General features: G+C 33.6%; 4 protein-coding genes across 10 annotated transcripts in view; 2 read left to right on the plus strand and 2 right to left on the minus strand.

Moving 5' to 3' along the window:
- The window catches only part of LOC108567776 (potassium voltage-gated channel subfamily KQT member 1), a 52122-nt gene extending 48945 nt beyond the window's left edge, over window positions 1-3177 (minus strand). Inside the window, exon 1 of the mRNA XM_017928437.1 lies at window positions 3012-3177. The gene's annotated coding sequence lies outside the window, so the exon portion shown is untranslated. The remainder of the gene's footprint in view (window positions 1-3011) is intronic.
- A 60-nt stretch (window positions 3178-3237) lies between these two features.
- Window positions 3238-8391, plus strand: LOC108567777 (diphthine--ammonia ligase). Of its 4 annotated transcripts, none has more exons than XM_017928440.1 (9): window positions 3278-3353; window positions 5640-6022; window positions 6307-6582; window positions 6643-6836; window positions 6885-7058; window positions 7146-7377; window positions 7432-7666; window positions 7726-7891; window positions 7956-8391. In XM_017928440.1, exons 2-9 carry the CDS (start codon window positions 5649-5651, stop codon window positions 8327-8329), a joined length of 2025 nt encoding a protein of 674 aa, XP_017783929.1. In that variant the 5' UTR covers window positions 3278-3353; window positions 5640-5648; the 3' UTR covers window positions 8330-8391. The 4 variants fall into 4 exon arrangements, with proteins under 4 accessions (XP_017783931.1, XP_017783929.1, XP_017783928.1 ...); XM_017928439.1 differs by lacking the exon at window positions 3278-3353 and adding an exon at window positions 5324-5432; XM_017928441.1 differs by lacking the exon at window positions 3278-3353 and adding an exon at window positions 5324-5432 and having other exon boundaries at window positions 6888-7058.
- A 2030-nt stretch (window positions 8392-10421) lies between these two features.
- On the plus strand, window positions 10422-13764 carry LOC108567763 (hyaluronan mediated motility receptor-like). Its single transcript, XM_017928411.1, has 5 exons — window positions 10422-10578; window positions 10719-10876; window positions 10934-12973; window positions 13041-13253; window positions 13334-13764. The coding sequence occupies exons 1-5, from the start codon at window positions 10533-10535 to the stop codon at window positions 13532-13534; spliced, it is 2658 nt and encodes an 885-aa protein (XP_017783900.1). The 5' UTR covers window positions 10422-10532; the 3' UTR covers window positions 13535-13764.
- A 1669-nt stretch (window positions 13765-15433) lies between these two features.
- LOC108567771 (MAGUK p55 subfamily member 5) overlaps window positions 15434-22894 on the minus strand; it is a 34578-nt gene continuing 27117 nt past the window's right edge. For 3 of the 4 annotated variants that reach the window (XM_017928423.1, XM_017928424.1, XM_017928426.1), the window contains 8 exons: window positions 22658-22874; window positions 22411-22542; window positions 21176-21421; window positions 17983-18187; window positions 17479-17766; window positions 16474-17412; window positions 16102-16415; window positions 15434-16041 (listed from right to left, as the gene is read on the minus strand). In XM_017928423.1, the coding sequence (XP_017783912.1) occupies window positions 15859-16041; window positions 16102-16415; window positions 16474-17412; window positions 17479-17766; window positions 17983-18187; window positions 21176-21421; window positions 22411-22542; window positions 22658-22874 (2524 nt within the window). In that variant the 3' untranslated portion in view covers window positions 15434-15858. The remainder of the gene's footprint in view (window positions 16042-16101; window positions 16416-16473; window positions 17413-17478; window positions 17767-17982; window positions 18188-21175; window positions 21422-22410; window positions 22543-22657; window positions 22875-22894) is intronic. The other variant, XM_017928425.1, reaches the window with a different exon arrangement.

Here is a 22894-nt window from a genome sequence, read left to right on the forward strand (position 1 = left end):
GGCGAAAATTTCACCCCCCGCAAACAGATTCAATCTAACCGTCAATTAGTTTTCCATGTTATGCTCGCAGTCTGTAGAGTAAGCAATTCCGTCCGGTTCACATTATAGTGCTATGATGGGTGACGTAATTGTTAATACGTTGAAAATTGCACGTACCGAAAGTAATTGCTTTTTCTATAACAGTTTCCTTGATTCATTATACACACTATATTATATACGTTTTATAAGATTTGGTGATACCGTAAGAAATGGCGAGGTGAAATTGTGAAGGGTCGATGTACTATTGACCCAGCGTATCCTTAAAATCAGTGCTTTTTATAGCAAATTTTTTTTATATAAATCCGTTTTTTCTTTAAAAATTCAATTTGTCACAATTCACAATTTGATCTAAAATGATATAGATTATAATAATTGTACGCAAGATAAAATTAATATATTTTTGATGGCATAAAAATATATAGATTTTGATATTGATTTTAGTTTTAAAAAACTTATTTTCCCCTTTAAGACGTAAAAGCGTAGAGTGTTTTCAAGTTTGGAGTTTCCTATACTAAGTTTTATAAATACATTTGCAGTCTTTTAGCATTTATATTAGTACCAAACTAGCTACATGTCAATAATATAAAAACAGATATACGTTACACAAAATAGACTAACAAGTCCAATTTCCTATTCGAATAATTCATTCAATTGTAAAAGTATCGTCTAGTGTCCCGTCAAATAAAGTAATTATAATGAAAGAAGTAAACTAATGCATTAGATAAATTAAAATAACATAACATGTGCGTGTCTAAACTTACTAGAAGATCTATGTATATATATATACAAATGGTTTCTTTAGGCGAAACACAATTTGTTTTGGAAATATAATTTTTACATAATTGTATAATTTGTGAATAAATAAGATTAATGTCTTTAATCAAGTTCATACACGTTTGACATTGACATACTTTATACTAAATAATAATCTAACTGTGACAGACTACTTAAGACTATGTAGGATGAAATAGTTTATCCCAGTTGAAACCCAACATTCTGCAAAGACATATGTGGTCTGGCTGTCGTAGTAGGATTTCTGTATGTCTACGTGAGTTTTTATTGATTTATATATTGAATTTGTAAGAAGTAATGAATTAGTAGATTACAGATTTGAATATTTGCTAATGCATTGAATGATGAAAGATTTGCTGAGCTTGCAAACGTAATTAATGATATTTGTTGTACGCACCTATTTCTTGGCTGTACGAATTAGACAGACGTGCGTTCAATATTCCAGTGGTCGCCGCTAAAATATACACTCATGAAATGAAATAATCGATTGATGCAAAAAAAAAGTGGCACAAGCAGAAGACCAGAACCCGTTGGATGGGATAGACCTGTATATCATTTTTAATCAGACCGTTGAAAGGTAACAATATCGATTCCACGTGCAATCAATAAATCAATTTATTTATTTAGAGTGGGGAAGACGTCTGTCTCGTCCATAGGAAAACTTTAATTTGAATTCACGCGGAAATACGAGAAGAGATACAACAAAAGCAGCAATGCAGCAACGGGCCGTAACTCCGCATTTCGAAATATCCAAATCAATACAACCCCAATTATATTCGTATAGTTTTATCAGAATGAACGTGCCACGAATATTTTTCATAATAAAATTTTGAGAATCAATTAAACAGCTATTTCGTTAGTAGAGCAAGTAATGAAATGTCAAGTGAACGTGAGCCTATTGTTACGAAGTAAATAGCAGAGAAAATTGTCTGTTCGTGTTAAAATATAATTAACGAAGACATTTTCATTAAAAATTACACAATTATAAATAGATTTTCTTTAACACGAGTTGTTTTTTTTTTGTAATAATAGGACGTGCGCATGTAACAGCTATTTTTCATTGTGGCAGCTTAAGAATATATATGTTGAGAGAAAGAGAGAAAACGGTTGTCAGTAACAGTAACAAATGGCTACGATTCAATTCCGTATTAAAATTGGATGGCATTTTGGAAGATTGACATTGAAGTTATTCGAGCGCTTATTGTACCAATTGGATTCTGTGCGATTTCTATACTAAAATTTTCATAATTCCATTTCGGTTCCACGAACTGAAAAGATTGGAACGAGTCCTTTGTGCAATTCGGCGCTTGGCTGAGAAGCGAACACCCATAATCCCACCAGCAACTTTTCAGAAGTTAATACATTCAAGCTCGAGTTTTCGCCATTAATATTTCACCAAGTTGACTGCAGTGATTCGTTGTTTTTAATGTATCCGCAGCGTAGGGCTATCGCCTTATCATTCGGGTGGGCACATTAAAATTGTAAATCTAATTCTGTTGTAGTGCGAGAAGTAATTTCCGTAAGCTTTGGGCTTAGATGCGGACTTAAATATTGAATCATCGGTATGAGGGATTGCCATGCCTCTAGTTAGTATTCGAGAACTCTTATGGATGGTGTGTGTCTTGCAAATTGCAAGTCTAAGATAAATGACGTTGCTACAGTCGTTCCGTGAATGATGAATGACATACTTTGCGAAGCAGGTGTGGAATAAAAATAAACTGGAAGCGTTCATTATAAAATGTGATTTATATAGTAATAAACCTTTGTCACGCACCCCTTAAGTTTAATGAGACGAAACATTTTAAATATACCTAACAAAAAAATAAATGAGTAAAATTGTTTCTTTGAACTACGGTTAGGAACAAAGCGGATGGTAAACAGTACACATTTTGTTGGTTTCATATGAAAAAGGAAATGTTATATTTGTTAGTATTTGCGTTATCGCTAGAATGATAACAAAAGAAAATAATAATCAAATTATATCTAATCTGTGGGCAATAGTAATAAAAGCAATAGTCTCTGATTGATTTATGATCGTAAGGACTAATTATTAAACTCGAAGTCGACATCAAAGTCGAAGGATAGCTATAATATTACAAGGATTTCTTCAAGCATGCTCTTGGTGTTTCAATCTTAAGCAAATTTTCAGAACTATGATAGATTTTTGCACTAAAATTTACCATCCTCCTTAACGAATGAATTATTATGAGAAGCACACAAAGTCACGTTCCGCGCGGTATTGTTGTTATTAGTTTATGTAATCTTTGAAGGATCGCGATCTGTTATTGTACGATCATGACCTGAGCACGCTGTGCCGTTTCTCCCCGAGGTCCGTGTGTGTGCGAGCGACCTGATGCCGTGTGGAAAACTGGAAAATGCTGCCGGTGGAAATTTCGAAGTAGTCGGCCGCAGTTCGGCGGGAAACGCGCACGGAATCGATACGGCATCGGTTGGGTGCCCGCCTTAACACGACGTCCGCCAACAGAAGGAATGATAGGGATAGATAGATACTGGATATGTAGGTAGGTAGGTAGGTACGTAGGTAGATACAGCTAGAATCTATTCTTTTTATAATTCACGTTCCAATCATTTATGCATCAGCTTTATACATACACGTGCCTCCACGCAATACGACCCTGCTACGCTACAAAGAAATATTCAACCATATAACAATATACTGATTATTACAATCTCCAATAAAACGCAAACTCATTTAGAAATTATTTTAAACTGCTCATTATTTATGAAACCATTTTTCAAGTAAATCGTGGAGATAAGCCAATAAACAAATCTAAATAAAATTTCAGATTTTCACTTAATAATTCACACCTTTTATCGATACGCTATTTTTTGTAGTAGCTGAAAACAACAAAAATAATTATTTTCATGTACATAGTTCATTTTCAATGCATAATTTATATTTACACAAAATGTATAAATACAATTTCCAGTTATTAACATATTTATTTATAGTTGATTAAATCGTAATTTCATTATTTTATTTAAACATTTTAGAACAAAGAGCAAAAACCTCTATATTAACCAGTTTTTGATCGCCAGGAAATTGCGATTCAAAAATATTAATATTATTGATCACATTTTTATGACATTGGAAATGTAACATAATAAATGAATTTCTATCGATTCATTTACCATATTACATAATTAATACGTCCTTGTAAAAGAAAATATCTTGCTATTACATAAATCAATATAATATTGCAGATCTTTTATATTTTAAACACATCAATATATAGTGGAACATCGCTTGACGTGTACACAAGTTTTAAAAATGATCTAGCAGGCGCGCAATCTGGGACTTTTCTTCTCATCGTTAATCGAGGTTTCACTGTATAACAATCAAAGCATTTAGTGCAGATTTGCAAAAGTACACTCACATCAATCATTGTTTATAACGTAATCCTTGCAAAATATAAAATCCTTCATCGTCAACTATGATTTGTCAATAACATACAATTTTTGATATGCAACTGATCTATAATCGTTTGCAAAAATGTTGCAGTATTTTTTTCTTCTTCAGAATTACATAGTTAATTAAGCTGCATATATTAAACTGCATTTTGTTGTTTTATCTATTAATACGTTATCAATCTGATAACTGTAGTTATTATTATTATAATAATTTTACTAGTATTACTTCCAGGTCTTATGAAAAGTGCAATATAATAAGTGTAACAAAAAAAAGGGGTAACGTGTTAAATAAAATTTAATGTGTTTCAAACATTCTGATTGTAGGAAAAAGTATGTTGTTTAGGAGACACATTTGCGCTTTTGTGTATTTTAAATTCCACGTTCGTGTGTGGCTGCAACAATGGAATTGGAGCAGAGCAAATAAATTACACAACAAAAGCGTGTAGAAGTCTGAACCAAATGAAATATTTACGTACAAATATGAACAGCAGGAGCGGTGGAGGCGGCTTTGTATGATCCTAATACTTTTGCCTTTGAAACTACAACAAAACCAAATTCTGTTATATCATAAGAGATATTTAAAGTTTTGTATTTTCATATATTATGTTAATAGTGAAGTTCACATTTGTTTATATTATTATATAAAAAAATAACAGTAATTAATATTATTTAGGTTTTCATATCGTCAAGAACAAATAAAAATGTACTTAAGAGTTATATAAAATTAGCAAATTTGCAATGTGAGTTATACATTTTAAAATAATTGGGACTATTGGATGTAATGTAAATAAAACGTCGCTTTTGATCAAAAATTGGCAACTTCCACAGGTCACCCATTCAAGTTGCTTAACTTTTACAAATTTTGAAACAATTGTAAATTGATCCTAGAATAATAGGTATAAACAATATAAATGAATTAAGTGCATGATGTTAAGATTAGTGTACTTATAAAAGTATAGCACATGAGACGAAAGGATTTTTCAAAATTATAAAATATTTAAAAAGTACCGCTTGTTAATTTAATAATTGCCAACGCAAAGAATGTTGTTATACAGAGATAGTGTTGATTCTGACATGTATTTGACATGTACTAACATAACCTGAAACAGTTCTAAATTACGTTTATACAATTTATTTACATTTCCGTAGATTCCAGTAGATTCTAACAAGTAAGTAACTGAAAATATTGTTTTTAAACACAACATAAATGATGCATGATTTCGTAATAAAACAGTAAATCTGTAAGATATCAATTGGAATACAATTTAAGGACAGATTGCAATCTATTTTTACCATGCAGTCATGTCAGAGAGCTTAACAAGTGTCCTCATTTGCTGAACAAGATTCCTAATAGTAATAATTTCTCTTTTTTGCAGATATTAAAAATGAGGGTTGTTGCATTAATAAGTGGTGGCAAAGATAGCACCTACAATATGATGCAATGCATAGCAGCTGGACATACAATTGTAGCACTCGCTAATTTGAGTCCAGCTAAGAAAACTGAAATTGATAGTTACATGTACCAGAGTGTGGGATTTGAGGCAATCGATTATATTGCATCTGCCATGGAATTGCCATTGTATAAAATTGAAACTAAAGGGGAGAGCAAGGAAAGGGGAAAGGTTTATGTGCCTACTGATGAAGATGAGGTCGAGGATTTGTATAAACTTCTGAAACAAGTTATGGATGACATTGAAATTGATGCTGTATCATGTGGAGCCATTTTGAGTGATTATCAGAGAGTTCGAGTTGAGAATGTGTATGTGTTTTACATTAATATTATTTACATGTTGTTTATACAATTTTTTAATCAGCTGCAAACTTTGGTTTCTGATAAGATAAACTATAAGTAAAAAAAAATGTTGAACTTGATTTGGAAATTAATAATATTGTTTGTAAATATTAATTTAAATACTGAATGAAAAGCATATTTTGTTATTGCTGATAACGTTTATGCAATACTTCTTTGTATTTATTAATATAACACACAATGTTGATTTGATTGTATTGAAATTATATAATATATGTGTGATTTGTTTTAAGATGTTCTCGTTTGGGATTGGTTTCTTTGGCGTATTTGTGGCAACGAAAACAAGAAGAGCTTCTTGAAGAAATGATTAAATGCGAAATTGACGCAGTCCTGATAAAGGTCGCAACGTTAGGATTGGATCCGCAAAGACATTTACGCCGTTCTATACGGCTTCTAGAACCACACCTGAAGGCAATGCATGACAAATACGGCCTAAACGTATGTGGCGAAGGTGGTGAATATGAATCGCTAACACTCGATTGTCCATTATATACAAGCAGGATTATAATGTAGGTAAATGCACATTCATTTGATCAGTTTTTGCTGAATTGATAGAAATATATTTTCAGTGAAGAGTCTGAAATTGTAATGGATTCAAAGGATGCCATAGCGCCAGTTGGTTACCTGAAATTGAACAAGCTCAATTTGGAAAAGAAATTGCCCCAATTAGATTTAACCGGTCGATTAAGTGGATTACAAATAAAAGACAGTGACAGTTACGTCACAGATCCAGGCGAAGATGCAGTTGCAGAAACTGAGACTGGTAATAGAAACATTTCTAATCTGAAAACAATTAAGCAAATGACCGTAGCAGAAGAATCAATTTCGGATGGCAACGGAAAGGAAACATTTGATAATGAAGAAATTAACCAAACTGAGAACACTTCTCGCAGTGGTGATGGATGGCTGTGGATCGGTGGAATCGCGGGAGTTTCGGATAACAATCCCGAAGAAGCTTTCACTAAAGCTATGGATAAATTAAAGTGTAGGTATGCAAGTCGCATAATTTGAAACGAGTGGATGAAACGAAATTTTCGAGTTCATTTCATTGATTTTATATGTATATTTTTAGGTTCATTGGAAGCTAACAATCATAATTTGGAGGACTTGTGTGGTATAAGTATGTACGTAGCTGATATGTCTCAATACGCCGAATTGAACAAATTGTATTGCGAGACTTTGAATCATGTAAATCCTCCGACAAGAGCCTGTGTTCAAGTGCCTTTACCTAAACACTGCCCAGTTATACTCGAAGCAATTTCATGGAAAAACCCTAATGCGAGCGGAGATAACAAGATTGAAAAGTGAGAACGTTTATTAATTTTAAATATTATAATAATAAAATATTTTACATTTAGAATGACAATGCATGTGCAGAGCATATCACATTGGTGCCCTGCAAACATTGGGCCGTACAGTCAAGCTGCAAAAATAGGCGATCTTATTCATTTGGCTGGTCAAATCAGTATGGTTCCTGGAAGTATGTTGATGGTTAGTGGTGGGATTAAAGCCCAATGTAAGTTGTCTTTGCGACACGTGGAACGTTTACTCAGAGGCATTGATCCTAATTGTGACTTAAGAGATGTAGTTCAGGTATTTACAACAAAGAAATACTGCAAAAAAAACGATTAGTATATAGAGTCTTATTCCAGGGAATATGTTACCTATCTGATCAACGACATGTAGAAGACGCTCGTAAACTTTGGGAGGAAAAGACCAATAATGCCATTATGGATTACATTGTAGTTTCTGGATTGCCAAGAAATGCGCTTGTGGAATGGCACGTCTGGGGCCACACGCATAACAATCAATTTGAATGTAATTGAAAAACAATTCCCAACACATTCCACGTTTATTTAATTAACGCATTGTTATTGTTTAGATGAGGAGACTGGACAGTGCATTCAAGATTGGTCAATCTCGATATTTCGTCGTTGGAATTACGAAAACAATATCGCGGCCATCGTTTGCCATGTGGACAACATCGAAAGTAACACCATGTTAACTGCCGCTATCTTCCGGGAAACGCTCGACTACGTTTTGCAAAAATTAAATCAGGCCCACGAATACGATCCCAACTCGATATGCAACTTAAAGATATTCTATCCAGTTACGAAAAATGTTTGCACTTATAGTTTCATAAGTGTTTTAGATGAATATCGTAAAACCATCGCTTTGGTCCATACAATTGTGCCTGTCGTTGCTCTGAGCGGTAAAAATAGCTTTCTGTCAATCTGCGGTGTTCGTACGCAGTAATTTTATTTAAACCATGTTCTGTTTTATATTTTCTATCGTAACTGTTATAGCACTGTTAAATAAAATGGAAATCTTATTTTATTTTCATATATTGTTAATTGCAAACAAAACAAAACTGTTATACAATAGAAGAAAAATGATGTCTTCAAGCTGCCTTTAAAAAGAAGAATGATAATTATAAATACACTATTTAAGTAATTAATTAGTTTGTGATGCATGAATTACATCAAGATTATGTTGAAACATATTATTTTTTTGTAAAGAATAAATATCGATTATTTCCTTATTTGTATAAACCAGTGTTTCTCTACCTAAACCTTATTACGGATCGAAAAATATCCAAAAAAACTAATTGAGTTAGATTTACAGAAGTCAGCAACCCACAGTTCATTGAATCATTGCTTTTGGTTGTCTTTAAGTATAAAAGGTTGCCGACCCTAAGTCTATTCTTGATTCCATATGAGTAGAATGTGAATATAAGGGTTCGTTTTTTATTGGAGGGAAAGTTTATCCCTTGAAATACGCATGTGCTTAACACCTACATAAAACAGTTATTGCAGACATTAACCGCTAGAATTACGGTGTACCAAATATACATTTCTATCATGACAATAAAGTTCTTAACTTCATAACTAATTTTATTAAAATAATAATTATACTTTTGATCTATTAAAACACCTAAGCACCTATATTATACTCAAAGTTACCTGAGATCTATAAACATTAATGATTATCCACTAAAATTACGGTATATATTACAAGAGAAAACGACGGACACATACATATTTTATTGCACTAAAAAAATAATTTAGCTAATTATTCATAACAATAATTAATTAAATATTTACACAATGTAATTTCAATGATAATAATAATAACATTTATGAAAAATCTAATGAAAAACAACTTTTTTGTTTGTAATTATTACATAAATTTAGCGTTTAATTACAAAATATTATTCAGATGAACTTTATATAAATAATATTTCATATATGAACAAAATATAAATGAGCATAACTATTTCAATAAATATTTAAAGACTTTTAACATTTTGAATAATTAAAGAACAACCAATATTTATTAGTAAATATGAAGTAAAACGCTTTTTACATTATAGATCACTAAATACGAGGCAAACAATAGACCACCGGTTTTTCAATTATTAATGAAAGTAATATAACTTTAAATAATTCAAACGGGCATTACGTGAATTTATCTATTTCTCAATAACTATTTAAATAATTTATATTTGTTTTATTGAATGTATAGTTATTCCAAGTGTTGTTTTACCACATTTGTATAAGCAAACACTCGAAAATTGAAGCAGATGCAGAAAAAAAGTCCATAAATCAGGACAAAATAACGATAAAAATGGACAAAAGTGGTCAGGGTAAATGTCGCTCGATTCTAAAGCACCGTATGCTGTCGTTTTTTTTAACACCCCCGACCTTGTACTGGTGCCACGATTCTTGGAAGATAATCGATAATATAAAAATTAAATAAAATTGTCTGCACCCGGGGCAGATGCGAAATTGTAAAGGTGTGAAGACGTAAAGTTATGTTAATTTTAGATATTACTGTTTGCGTTCAAAGAAGGGAGAGATTAATTCATTCACACCGTATCAAGAAGTATAGAACTTTTGATACAATCTAAATATCAAAATACTCGTTTCTACAGCGTTTCTGTAATATTCAAATGTAACTATTCGAGAAAGAAGAAAAAAACGTTTAAGGTAAACAGAGGAAAGAAAATACGTTAATTTGATTAATTGTGTAAGTTTCGTATTGCATCGAAATTTCTCAAGGGATATTCACAGGAAATGGAGGGAAAACGGGCTAATGATGCAACGGGAGGTAACACCTGAAGACATTCAATGCAATTCCGAGCCTTATTGAAAGAACGGTCGTAGTCCTATTTCCGTTCAAAATACATTTAAATGCAAGCCCTGCGTATGGGGGTAAACGAATCTCTCCCTTAATGCACATTGGTACACGGTCGGGTTTGGAAGCAACCGTTGGAGTGGTAAACAAAAAACCGGCGTTGCCATTGGTCCCAATTGTCTTCTTCAACCGTCAGTAGGTTCCTAAAGCGCCTTCAACGCAACAGCTGTCGGTCACAGTCGGTCGTTAGAAAGATACCGTCCGGAAGATAAGGAAGACATCTCGTTCAGTGTGCTGCAAAACTTACGTTCCGAACATCACAATGTCGTTTTCCAGAGCAAAACTTACAAGATTCAATGAAAAACTACGTAAGTCTTAAATCTCAAGTAGTTTTAGTTCTAATAGTGCGAGATATCAAAGTGAATCCAATACATTTATATGGGAACAATTAAATACTTATTTTTAATATTTAAATGGTTAGTAGAGAAGTAATGAAATATTGTTGTAGCTTGCACACCTTCTCCAGCGGATTACAATGTTAAAATCGGTAACAAGACAGCCGGTGCTGTTATTCCAAAGACAGAAAGATTTCCGGACATTAAAAGTCCCTTAGTTTCCGAGAGCGGTTCCATAAAATCTATGAACAGTACACCATGTTTCCGGACGGTAAATTATTAATTGTTAAAAATGTTTGAAATCATTACCTCTTTTTTTTTATTGTAGCCAACGCTACCCAAAAAGAAGAAATCGATTTTTGCATCGTTTTCCGCGCGAAAAACGAAACCAACCGATCTTTTCAAAAAAAAAGATGAACCAGAAATAGAAGCGCTCAAAGAAAAAATTGTTGAATGCAAAAATAAAGATCAATCCATTAAGGACCTAACAGAACAAATCGAGGAAATGAAGGAATTAATGTGTTGTTTGAAGAGACAAAAGATTGAACTTGTAGATGATTGCAATAGGTTTAAGGAGACTGCAACTGAATTGAAGGAAGAGCAACGAATGGTATTAGAAAGAATTTATTTAGAACACGATCAGGAAATTCTAGATTTGAAAAATAAAATTCAAAAATCGGAAGTAAAGTTTTTGCGACTTCAGGAAGAAGAAAGGCTTTTAAATGAACAAAAAGAGAAGCTAATTCAAGATACAAAAGAATCATTGAATAAACACAAAACGCTGTATGAGGAAACATTAGAAAAATTAAACGAAGAAATTAAAAGTAAAGAGGCGGCTGTGGCGGAAGCAGATAAAATAAAAACAGAGCTGGTGGAAAGTATAGAAAAATTGGAAAGATCGCACGCATCAGAATTGGAAAAAATCAAAAGGGCGCACAAGGAGGAAATGATGCAGCTGGAATTTGAAATGCTCAAAACAGTAACGGAAATGCAGAGCACATTGGACAAAGAAATCAATTGCAACAAGGAAAAAATTGTTCATTTAGAGGAACATAAGAAAAAGGAAATAGATACTTTACAGATTAATTTCAAAGAAGAAAAGGAACAAATCTTTAATGATAATTACGCCAAGTTGAAGCAAATCCAAGAAGATAACCAAGAAGCTATAGTATTAGCTGAAATGCAATTACAGGAGAAACTCAAGGATGTCGAGTTATCTTGGAAAATCAAATTAGAAGAACAAATGAAGGAATCTGAAGCGATACTGAAGGAATGTCAAGCGATCAGCGAATACAACATAATACAGTGTGAATTGGAAAAGAAAAGCATCAAATTAGAGCTGGATGCTAAATTGGAAGAGTTAGGACATTTGGTTAAAGAAAATGCGGACTTGGAAATATCTTGTAAAGATTTAGAACTGAAAGTCCGAGATTACGAAAAAACAATAACAACTTATAATGAAGATATCAAGTACGTGGAACAAATTGGAAACGATCTACGTGCATGCAGAAAGGACCTTCAGGATTCGATTAATCAGAAGAAGATGTTCGAAATCTCCATCAGCAAAAGTCACGAAGCTATAGAGACTTTGAAGAAACGTCTATTAAATTCTGATCGAGATGTGGAACAATTAACAGCTGAATTGGAAGTTTGCGAATTATCGAAACTCGAAACTGAAGGGAAATGCAATCAACTCGCCGAAGAGCTGAACGTGGTTGTTAAGTTAAATGAGGATCTTGAATATAAACACGAACAAACAGTAAAAGAAAACCAAGAACAAATCTTGAACATTCATAATCAACTGATGGAAAGAATTGATTATTACAAAGAGAAGTTGGAAAATGAAGTGCATATTTTAACGGATAATATCAAAGATAAACAGATGGCTTTGGATGATGCAATGGAACAATTGCATGATCAGCAGGCAGCAAATATAAAATCAAGTGAACTTTTGGGTTGCGCTCAAATAAATCTGGAAGAATTAGAGGTAGAACGAGACATGTTACAAGATCAGATTAAAAACAGAGAAAATGAATGCGAGGCTGCCAATGCCGAAAATAAAGATTTGAATAGAAAATTGAACAAGGTGTTGGAAGATTGTGAGAATATGAAGAAACGAGTTGAAGATTACGAGGAGAAGATTGATGAAATTCAAAAGCTTATGAAAATAATTGCTCAGCTAAATGATAAGAACGAATATTATGTTAAATACTGTGATTACTATAAAATGAAATGTTCGGATTACGAGAACGAAGTCGGCGAATTGCAGTGTATCAATAAAAAGTATATTGAGCAAAGTGGAAAATACGATTGTTTATTACAGAAATATGAAACATTGCAAAATGAAAATAATGCATTGCAAAATAAGGTTTGTTCATTTTATTCATTTACAACGTTAGTGATTAGTTATATGCAATAATGTTTGTTTCTTGTAGATTTCCGAACAAAGTGATTTGATTGGTCCATTTAGAGATCAATTGGAATCATACGAGTTGGAGCACAGGGAACTATTGAACCAGAAGAGTGAGGCGGAATTGGAGGCGAAAAACATCGGCATGAAATATGCCCAATTACTAGGAAACCAGAACCACAGGGAGAAAATAAAGCATCTGAATAAGTTGCAAGCGCAGAACTACACACTTAACGAGGTAATAATTATCATTATCCCTCAATGCTTTTTAAACTGCTTACAACTACTTTTCCTGAGACTATTAATTCCTCTTTGCAGAGCAATAAGGAAATGGAGATTAAAATGAAGTCTCAAGCGAGGATGATCGAAAAACTGAAACGCGATTTAGCCGATTTGACCAAGTCTCCAAGAAAAACGAAAATCCACGGAACAGATAAAGAAAACCTGAACAGTCCCAACAGAACCTTAAATAGCTCAAGAATTGAAAGTCCCGGCGGTCCGCTGCGAGAAAGGAACTAACTATAATCTTTCTATAATCTCTATCTCTTTAATACATTTTTTTAAAATTATTTATAGTTAATGTTTGGATAATGTTGTCTGTTTGTTATTAATTCTTTGGTGGAAAAAAATAGAAGAAAAAATCGGTTTGCACGTTTGTATAAATTTTATGAAATGTTTCGTTGAAAATTAGAAATCAAGTGTTTGTTCGTAGTTTGAGTATTTCGATATAGTCCTATTTTATATTTATATAGCATATATAACAATTTATATTGATAATTTTATTATTTAAAAAATAGAATCACAATTTTTTTTTATTATTTTATTATGTACAAAATATATCTCGACTGATTATTTATTATTTTTATTTAAAAAGCTAAAATAGTTTAATTCTGATGAATGTTGTGCTAGCAATTAAATTAGGATTAAAGTTAATATATATTTATGTATTTTTTTAATTTTTACTTATATTAAAACCATTAAGAATTGTAAATGTACATATAAAATGTAAGGAAACTGTTTCAGTATTTTATAAATATAATCATTCGTGGATAATTTTCGATATTTCATTATGTATTAAATTGTTGTTTGCATGTCCCATTTCATTATCATTTCTATTGCGATGTATTAAATATTTATTATTGAATAAAAAAAAAACGTGTGTTAAAAGTTTATATTTCATCATTACAAAAAAAAAGTGATTGGATCAGGAGTAAATTGAAAGGAAATTTTAAAGTGAGAAATATTTATTTCTTCAAATCTAGAAAACAAATACGTAATAAACGTATTATTAAAATATTTAATATAAAGGAACCCGAAGACACAAAAATAATCAAATTTATAATATACCAACATATATAATAATATAATACAGAACATTGTCTAAAACAGACGCCATAGGGTCTGGTATCAATATATTTATATTATATACACCTGATATCTCTTATATACAATTATATAACAAAATTATAGTAAGAATTGGAAACGTATACGTACAAGTAAAGGTGACATTGAAATCGTCGTTTCCATAATTTTGCTGTTTTTACTTTCAGCGTATTTTGTTAAATGATCGCACCTAAATAAGGTATATAGTCGATACTAAAAAAAATAAATGATAGTACATAGTTGTTTATTCGAGTGAAAGCAGTATTACGCAACTAGATTCATTTTATTTTCGAACAACGTAAACGCCATTTATATGTCATTAAAATATGTTCATTATTAGTTATATGTAAATTCATACAAAAATTAAAAAAAGATTAATTTATAACCTTTTTCATACGTTTTCCTAGTCTACTAGATATACATCGATAAATTAAATGAGCATTTTAAAATGTTCTCGATTTAGATATAGATTTCAGAAAAGAAAATTGTATTAAAATGCATATTTAACTTGTTTTTTGTTTTGTTTAATTTATTTACAGTAAAATGGAGAGCTAGAAACACGATCTATATATATATGTAATAATAATATATAAACAGAGATAAAACACGAGTATTTCTTTATATTCACTATATAATCATTTATTTATATACATTAAAGTTTATTGCCTTCTCTTTCAGTGTTTTCATATATTTTTAAATTTATATTTTTATTTATTGATTCTTATAATTACAAACATTCAACTATTATTATTATTACGAATAAATACCGTCCAATGTAAGATTATAAAAAAGAAGAAAGGGAAACGTCGTGTGATTGCAGCAGAAACGAATCACAGCACGAATCAAGTGATGCATTAAAATGTCCACACACACACACCCAAAGACGTCTCTTGCAAATCCTTCCTCATTTTCTCAGTCAAATCAGTAATAAATATCTCTTTTTTTTTTTGCTTCAATTCTTATCAGCAATATTTTACATACAAACATTTATATAAATTATATTATTGGTTTTATATACAAATATGATTTGCACGATTTCCCAAATAAATTGTATCTTTAAACAACTAAAAATAAATAATATTTTCTTTCTTCAAATATAAGCATTCCATAAGTATGGCGGTTTTTGTTTGTTTTTGGAGCGTTTGAGGGGGGGGGATTATCTTTAAAATGCTTCTTTTGCCATCTGAATGTTTTCTATTGATTTATAGTCGAGAGAAGAGACTGTTCAGAAGGTGCTTTCGAAAGGTAATCCAAAGGAACAGTTTGTAGTGATTACGTTTGATATGCATCAATAGGAAACGACTGTTTCACGAAAATCTGACAAAATGAAAGGACGTTGAAAATGTTGGTGCGCGTTTTGTATATAGAAACCAAAAGTTGTTGGCGATATCGACTAGCACCTCTTCCGTAACCCAAAATTTCGGGCGCGAGGATCTTGTGGAATAGTTTGCGGTAACTCTTTATGTGGCTTTCACCCATGCCGCTGGTACCCATTGGGGTTCCCTCTCGAGACTGTTGATTTCGGTCAGCAGTTGTCCGTATGCCCGCTCCGTGTCGTTATTGATGATGATCATATCAAAGAAGTGTCCGTATTTTTCCTCCATTTCTCTGGCCTTTTCAATTATATTCTTCAAATCCTCTTCCTGTAAGCGAAAAAAAAAATTAGTAAATGTTACACATTAAAAATTTAATAAATAACATACTTTGTACGTTTCTCCGCTCCTCAATTTCTTCTGTCGCAATTTTTCTAGGCTCGGTGGTGCAACGAAGACTATGTAAGGTTTTAGGTCGGACGTACGCAAGATCTTGAGGCTTTGCGGATGCAAGTTAAGTACACATATTTTACCCGAGTTTACCACAGATCGAATTGCGTCTAATGAGGTTCCGTAGTAGGCTTTCTCATATTCTCCGTGTTCCACAAACTTCCGTGACAGAATATCAGCTTCGAATTGGGCGCGCGTTATGAAATGATAATCTTGACTGTCCACCTCAGAATCTTTTCTTGCTCTTGAGGTATCTGCAACATAAATTGAATGTAAACTAAAGGCTTCCCTTTTAATTGGTTTTAAACTTACGTGGTATTGCTGCTGCAAATCGATCTGAATCCTCCATAAGCTTTTGCCTAAGTTCGTGTCTACCAATGTTTGGAGGTCCAATTAGTACGATTGGCCTTTTATTGTTTGCCCTAGGATAATGCGTTGACACCTCTTCGTATGTTAATATTTCTTCGGCTTCGAATTCGTCGGCAGTATTTGTAATCGGGTATCCAGCATCAGCGTAAGCTCCCTTTTTTTTCTTCCTCTTCGTCGCCTTTCCGCAAAGTAACGTCGTGGATTTCCTCTGTGGCTTCGACATCCTCTCCTCCGCTGCCAAACGCATGCTCTCCCGTTGATGCTGGAAACTTTGTGAAGGAACTAAACCAGCAAGGGTTTGATCCTCTTCGCCTTCTCTGTACGCTTGCCACCAGTTAGGGTCTTCTTGACTAATAATATGTAAAACATCTCCTTTCTGGAATCCAATTCCTAACTCACGACAAGGTATGTACATATCTTCCTCAGGGTCGTAGTCGAAATGTGCGCGAACATGCAACATAGATTCTCTGCTGCTGTGAGCTCTGGCTTGCGAAGCCGGCACAATCAAGAAGGTTAGCGTACCTTCCATGGCCGCAAGAATATCACAGACGGTATTCACGCTTTTTCCACGCATTTCGATCCCGTTCACTTCCAATATTTCATCTCCTTCATGTAGGAGACCACTTTTATCTGCAGCACCACCCCTCACTACGCGACCAACGACCACAGCGTCAGCCTCGTTTCGAACGGTCGCACCTAATGGTTCTGTACTCTTTTCAATTTTTATAACTTTTATATTATCAACTCTATACTGTTCCGGTAAAATTGGTTTTGTTAAAATTGGCTCAGAGGACGAAGGCGAAGGCATCGGCGTCGTCGAATCTTCCGGTAGTGTTGAAGCGACTCCATCATGCGCTATCATTAAAGCTTCGAACTCATATCCTTAAGAAACATATTATTTATGAAAATAAACTCCATATACGAGAAAACAAGAAATGTTTAACTTACCGGTTAGAAGAGCGGCTAGTTCTACAGCGTGTGTGCTTTGAGACGAGCTTAATGCATCCAGGCAGTCTCTTAGTGCCGCTTGGGCATTGGCAGTTGGTCTTGGTGCAGTGCGATTCCGCACTGCTTGGACTTTATTGTATATAGCCAAAGCCCTTCCGAATTGTGGCGAGAGCAGAAGAGATTGGACTGCCGCCACCCGACCTTCCATTCCCCCTAAACCACCTCCAGTACCAGCCTTCTTCAGCTGCAGTTGCAACCTCTGCACCGAAGCAACCAAATCGCCATAGCCTATCAACACAAAGAATGGAGGAACATAAAAATACGGTTGTTATTCATTCATTTAACAGAGAACAAAAGCTGCTGCACCGATTACGTTTCCGGTCGCATTTGCACAAATGAAACAGGAAATGCCCGCCGTAATAATGGCGTGTACGGTATAAATTAGGTGTATTGACTTTCAAATAAGGAAAAACATTATTTAACAAGAAAAAAGCATCATTTTACCGTATGGCGTGTGAACGATTTCCTTTTCGACTGGAGTAGTAGGTCGAGAGGATTCGTGGCCTTCATCGTCGACGAGGGCTTCGTTAACGTAGCTTGGATAGCTTTCGAGGGCCTGCAACTTTCTAGAGCCTCTGAGCGATCTATTAAGGAAATCATTTTGCGCCGCTATTCGGTCCTCCTCCTCTTTTCTTTTCCTGATTTGTTCCTGAAAAATCGAACAAACATTTAAATATTAATAAAAGTGCACAAAAGCACGCAAAACGAACGTGCATGTAATTAATATGTACATAGTTTTGCGGTGTTGTTTATTTATTGTATTCGCGCTTCAAATGTTCGAAAAGCATGTGATTTACTGGAAATTTTATGATGCGGTAAATCGACACACCAGTATTCCACAATATGACATCGCACGCGTCCTAGAAATATTCATATTTTGCATTCTTTTCCATTTTTATAAACAAAATATTTGTTATTTTTTTTGTTTAATCTTAATCGTCTTACTTCAGTTGATGTTTAATTATTACAGCACTATTGTTTAGCTGATCAGTGAACAGCAGTTTATTGTTTGAATATCACGGAAGCCATGTAAACAGTGCTTTAAAATTACAGTTTATTTCCGGCTTTATAAAGAACGTATAGTGTGTGTCATTTATATTCGGCGCGCAAAGCAAATATTTGAAAAATAACTGTTCGCAAATAGATACAATTTATCTTTTGATAAATATTATTATAATTTATATTCATATTAGCATTGCGTTTGTATTATTAATTTTAATCTTAAATTTCAAGAACATCGTTGTTTTAACTCATTTAAATAATGCGCAATTAAACATACAATAATTTTAGTACAATATGAAACAGACCTTGAGCACATTAACAAAGAGTAAAATTAAAATGTGATGTGATAAATTAATATTGTTGTAAACTAACCTGGTGGTTATACGAGTTTCTAGGTTGATTCGTCGAAACCATCATGCAAAGACCCCTATTTTCATATCGCATAAGATAACAGCTTTAGTGCAGCTAAATTAAAAAAGTCTAAACAACGATAACTATTTTCACGGGAATTACTATGAAACAGTGACGCTCAGTGGCACATGATCACAAAAAAACAACACGTTCCATCGACTCGCGGCATTTGAATACTCTTAATGTTTCATTTTACCTACTTCGGTTCTACAATGTTTTTGCGCAATTGTTGTCTCATTCGCGCAAAATAAAGAAAACAACTGTATGCAAGTGGTTATCGCTCGACGTGCATTTAAAATACACGCATTTACCTAATTACAAAGAGAAACCGGAGAACTTGATTAACTGTCCGAGCGTGTATCACCACTGTACGAAAACTATACTTTTTTTTTTGGCAATAACTCAACAAAAATTGTAGTCAGGTGAGTATGCTTTGGTAGTAGTACACAAACAAACTAGCGATTACGTCACGCGGCGTTTGTTATACAGGTAATACTCCCACCTGCCCGGAATTGCTGGAAATAAGTATTGATGAGGCATATGGGTTATGGTGTCGCGAAGCGTTGGTAAATATGGAAGAAACGGACGGACGGACGCCAATTCGATATTTAATATCCAATCTGTCTAGACTAATTTGAGCCGGTGTGGGGCCTCCTGGGTCATCAGATTGCGAAACCGTTTTACAAGTCGTATATATTTTCCCGCTCGTTTTGCAAGCCAATCGATCAAACTGTAAAGTCTTTCAACTCACTTTACAAGTTATTAATTTACACGGGCGAAAATTATTCATCAACTTTAGTTACGCCCATTTGATGCTAGTCAACCCGGAAACTTATGCAACTAAACGCAAATTGAACGAACAGTGTTTTCCTATGCATAATAAAAGAAATGTTTAACAGGTATTTTCTAGAATCGCGTACATTTAGAAATTCTTTCACGGAAAGTTCCCGCATTAAATAGTAACCTTCAAAATAAATTAACTTAATTAGGACCGTATTCCAAAATACATTTTAAAGCACTCACTAATAATGAATTCAAGTAATTAATATTAAACATCAATATAAAATTATTACATTTTACATCTGTCTGTGTTTTGTCATTTTAAAAATTGAAAGGTTCAATGCCCGAGTAAGTTTGCTCTCCCATTAAATAATAATCCGTCACTTTGACGTTGAATTTATATTAAAATTCACTATAATCCAAACTGAATCGATGTTTAACGCTCGAGCTTAAATATGAAATATGCAATATATATATTCATGATTTCCAGGCTGTACCAAATCAAATAATTGTGTAACAATCGGAAGAAACGCGCGATGAATAAAGCGTGAAGAATGCAAACACAAATCTGGTATTAGTATCAGGCCGCACCTCAAGTGCCAGAAATTCCTCCTTCGGATATTGATAGTTGCGCCTTAACCTTTCCAAAACACGATGTAAGCATCGAAGTTACATGCAACTAGGTCCATGTTTGAATAATGCTTGTTCGTTACATGTACGACAATATATAGGCTGGTCCCAAACTTAGATTACTATCGGATTCTTCCCGAAGTTCATTAACGACTTTAAAGATCAAAACTGAATGAAAGGAAGCGTATTTATAATGTCTAATTGCCTCATGATTTCGGGAATTTCAACCTATTATAAGTAAACGCTCATTAACTAGTATCAGGTCATTGACTTTTAATTGATAATTAGGAGGTAAATCTACTGATCTAAAAGTAGTTAAAATAAACATTGTCCTAATACAAATTATGACCTAATTAGATTTAACTAAACGCCTGCAAATTACTGTTCGCTGCACAAGTAAAATAACCATTATATATTTACTTGGAATACAGTAAATCTATTTAATGTGAGCATTAATTTCCTATTCGTATCAAATTGGCGTGAAATATCAAACGCTCTAAATGTCAGTACAATTTCGTTGTAACAGAAATGTAGATCCAATTGGAAACATTTATATAGATAGGGGAATTACGTAATTCCTCAATTTAATATCTGAGCGTGTTATTTTTTACTTCCGCTTAAGGCGATGAAATTAATTACTACGGCGATAATCGGATTGTCAGACTAGATTTTAAAGGGAATTATGTTTTTTTATACTTAATAATCTGAATGCTATTAGGATTATTAAAATTTAGATTTTCCAATTTGTGGATGAAGGCGAACGCGTATAAATATTAAGTTAAGAATATGTAAAAAAAAAAGTGGCTTCACTCACTTGATACTTCTTAATGTTGTTGGCCACGCCGGCGTTGGGATCCGCTGGAGCTGAAGTCGGACTGACTGGGGTCATAGGTTGTTGTATGTTGTTGTTATTTGTTATCCTTGTAGGTAATTGGGGCGCTTGGGCACTGTTCACCAGCCTCCCATCCTTCTCCATCTTCAGGTGATCTCGTGGAGGCGGCACGGGTTTACTGCTGTTAACAACCCCAGCGGTTTGCGTTGTGCTCCCATTTACACCAGCCTACAATGAAAACACAATTTAATCAAACTTTTCAGATAACCCAGGACAGTGTGAAAATTCTCCATCACGTTCGTTCGTATCCTTTTTTTTTCTCTCTTCTTCTCTTTGTTTATTTTCTGCAATCGATCGCTTTCGTTGTTCCTTTTTGTTCGCACGGCAAGAATTTCGAGGCTCTTTTACACAAAGCCACTTTCTACATAATTATCCGACGACTAATAAATCCACTAATTGTCAGTTGCAATTACTTGAAACAAGTGCAGAAATTCCACGAGTCCATCCGAAGCGCTAATTGTATTCAGAACTCTACACTCCACCTTGCAGCGCAGCGCACTCAATAATTCTGTTTGCTAAATGCTTGCGCTTCAATTAACAGTGAAATATAATCATTTCAACACACTTAGAACAAACGGATTTTACCAATGAAAATACCAAAATCAATTAAGAAACTCTTCCAGAAGTGGTTTGCAAAGTAAGCAACTTTATATGTTTAAGAAATAACATTCAAATCTTAAGATAAGTCTATTTTAAGAATTATAATCTCCAATTGAGTTTTAGTAAATTTAAATGCATTTTTATATATTACCATACAAAACTAACTTGTCTTGTTCAGGGCATTAATATTTTTAAAAACCAAAGTGATTTTTTTTTGTAACTATTAATTACTTTAGTTTCAGTAAACAATGATAAAATATAATCATAAACTTAATTAATAAATGGATATCAGGATACTAGGATGAGAAAATATCCATGTATGTGAGAAGAAAATAATGTTTAAGAATAACATAGATCCAATTACCAAATCTACGATAATTAAGAGAACAAATATAGGATTTGTATAAATCCATGTGTGTTAAATTTCTACAGAATTATGGTAAGTTAATATCTACTGAAGACTTTCCGAACTACAATTAAGTAAAATCGATTAGTTCAGAATTTCATGCAGTTTTAATAATTCGAAGAAGAAGAAGTTGCCAATGCCCTCTCGTTACCTTCAAAACATTGGTAGATATCGGATATTTCGGTGGCGTCTTTTTACGTTCAACAAAGTTATCTGGAACGTCGATTGCGCGCTCCTGATTTTCATCCCCGAACGTAACTCCGAGCAGACGATCATAACCTACCTAATTGATAAGTTGATAATAAAAAACAAATAGCATATGAACAATGCATCTCTGTAAATCGTTGCACAGACGAACTGTGAATGATGAGAATGTTGAGTGAATTATTATTACTTACTGCAAGTATTGGTTTTGGGGGTGGATATCTGGGGGGCGTTTTGTTTCTGGCGATGAAGGAATCTGGCACGTCCACGGCCATTTCCCGGTGCGGTCCATTATCGCCTGCCAACATCATGACCATGTTGATTCCGCTATCGTCCAGATCGGACCGGATCTTGACCGGATCCAAGTCGCCGTCCAATACTACAATGCTACTACCCGATCTCCTCCGGGTCCTAAAAAAACAAATAAATAC

The sequence above is a fragment of the Nicrophorus vespilloides genome, unplaced genomic scaffold, assembly GCF_001412225.1.
Source record: "Nicrophorus vespilloides isolate i.1.1-1 unplaced genomic scaffold, Nicve_v1.0, whole genome shotgun sequence".
Classification (NCBI taxonomy): Eukaryota; Metazoa; Arthropoda; class Insecta; order Coleoptera; family Silphidae; genus Nicrophorus; species Nicrophorus vespilloides.

Excerpts from the sequence above, each read along its gene's own strand:
- LOC108567763 (XM_017928411.1), top strand. The coding sequence starts at position 10,533 with ATGTCGTTTTCCAGAGCAAAACTTACAAGATTCAATGAAAAACTAC. Across the intron at positions 12,974-13,040 it reads ATAATGCATTGCAAAATAAG|ATTTCCGAACAAAGTGATTT; the intron begins GTTTGTTCATTT and ends TGTTTCTTGTAG. Across the intron at positions 13,254-13,333 it reads AGAACTACACACTTAACGAG|AGCAATAAGGAAATGGAGAT; the intron begins GTAATAATTATC and ends TCCTCTTTGCAG.
- LOC108567777 (XM_017928440.1), top strand. The coding sequence starts at position 5,649 with ATGAGGGTTGTTGCATTAATAAGTGGTGGCAAAGATAGCACCTACAAT. Across the intron at positions 6,837-6,884 it reads AGTTGCAGAAACTGAGACTG|CAGAAGAATCAATTTCGGAT; the intron begins GTAATAGAAACA and ends AAATGACCGTAG. Across the intron at positions 7,059-7,145 it reads AGCTATGGATAAATTAAAGT|GTTCATTGGAAGCTAACAAT; the intron begins GTAGGTATGCAA and ends GTATATTTTTAG.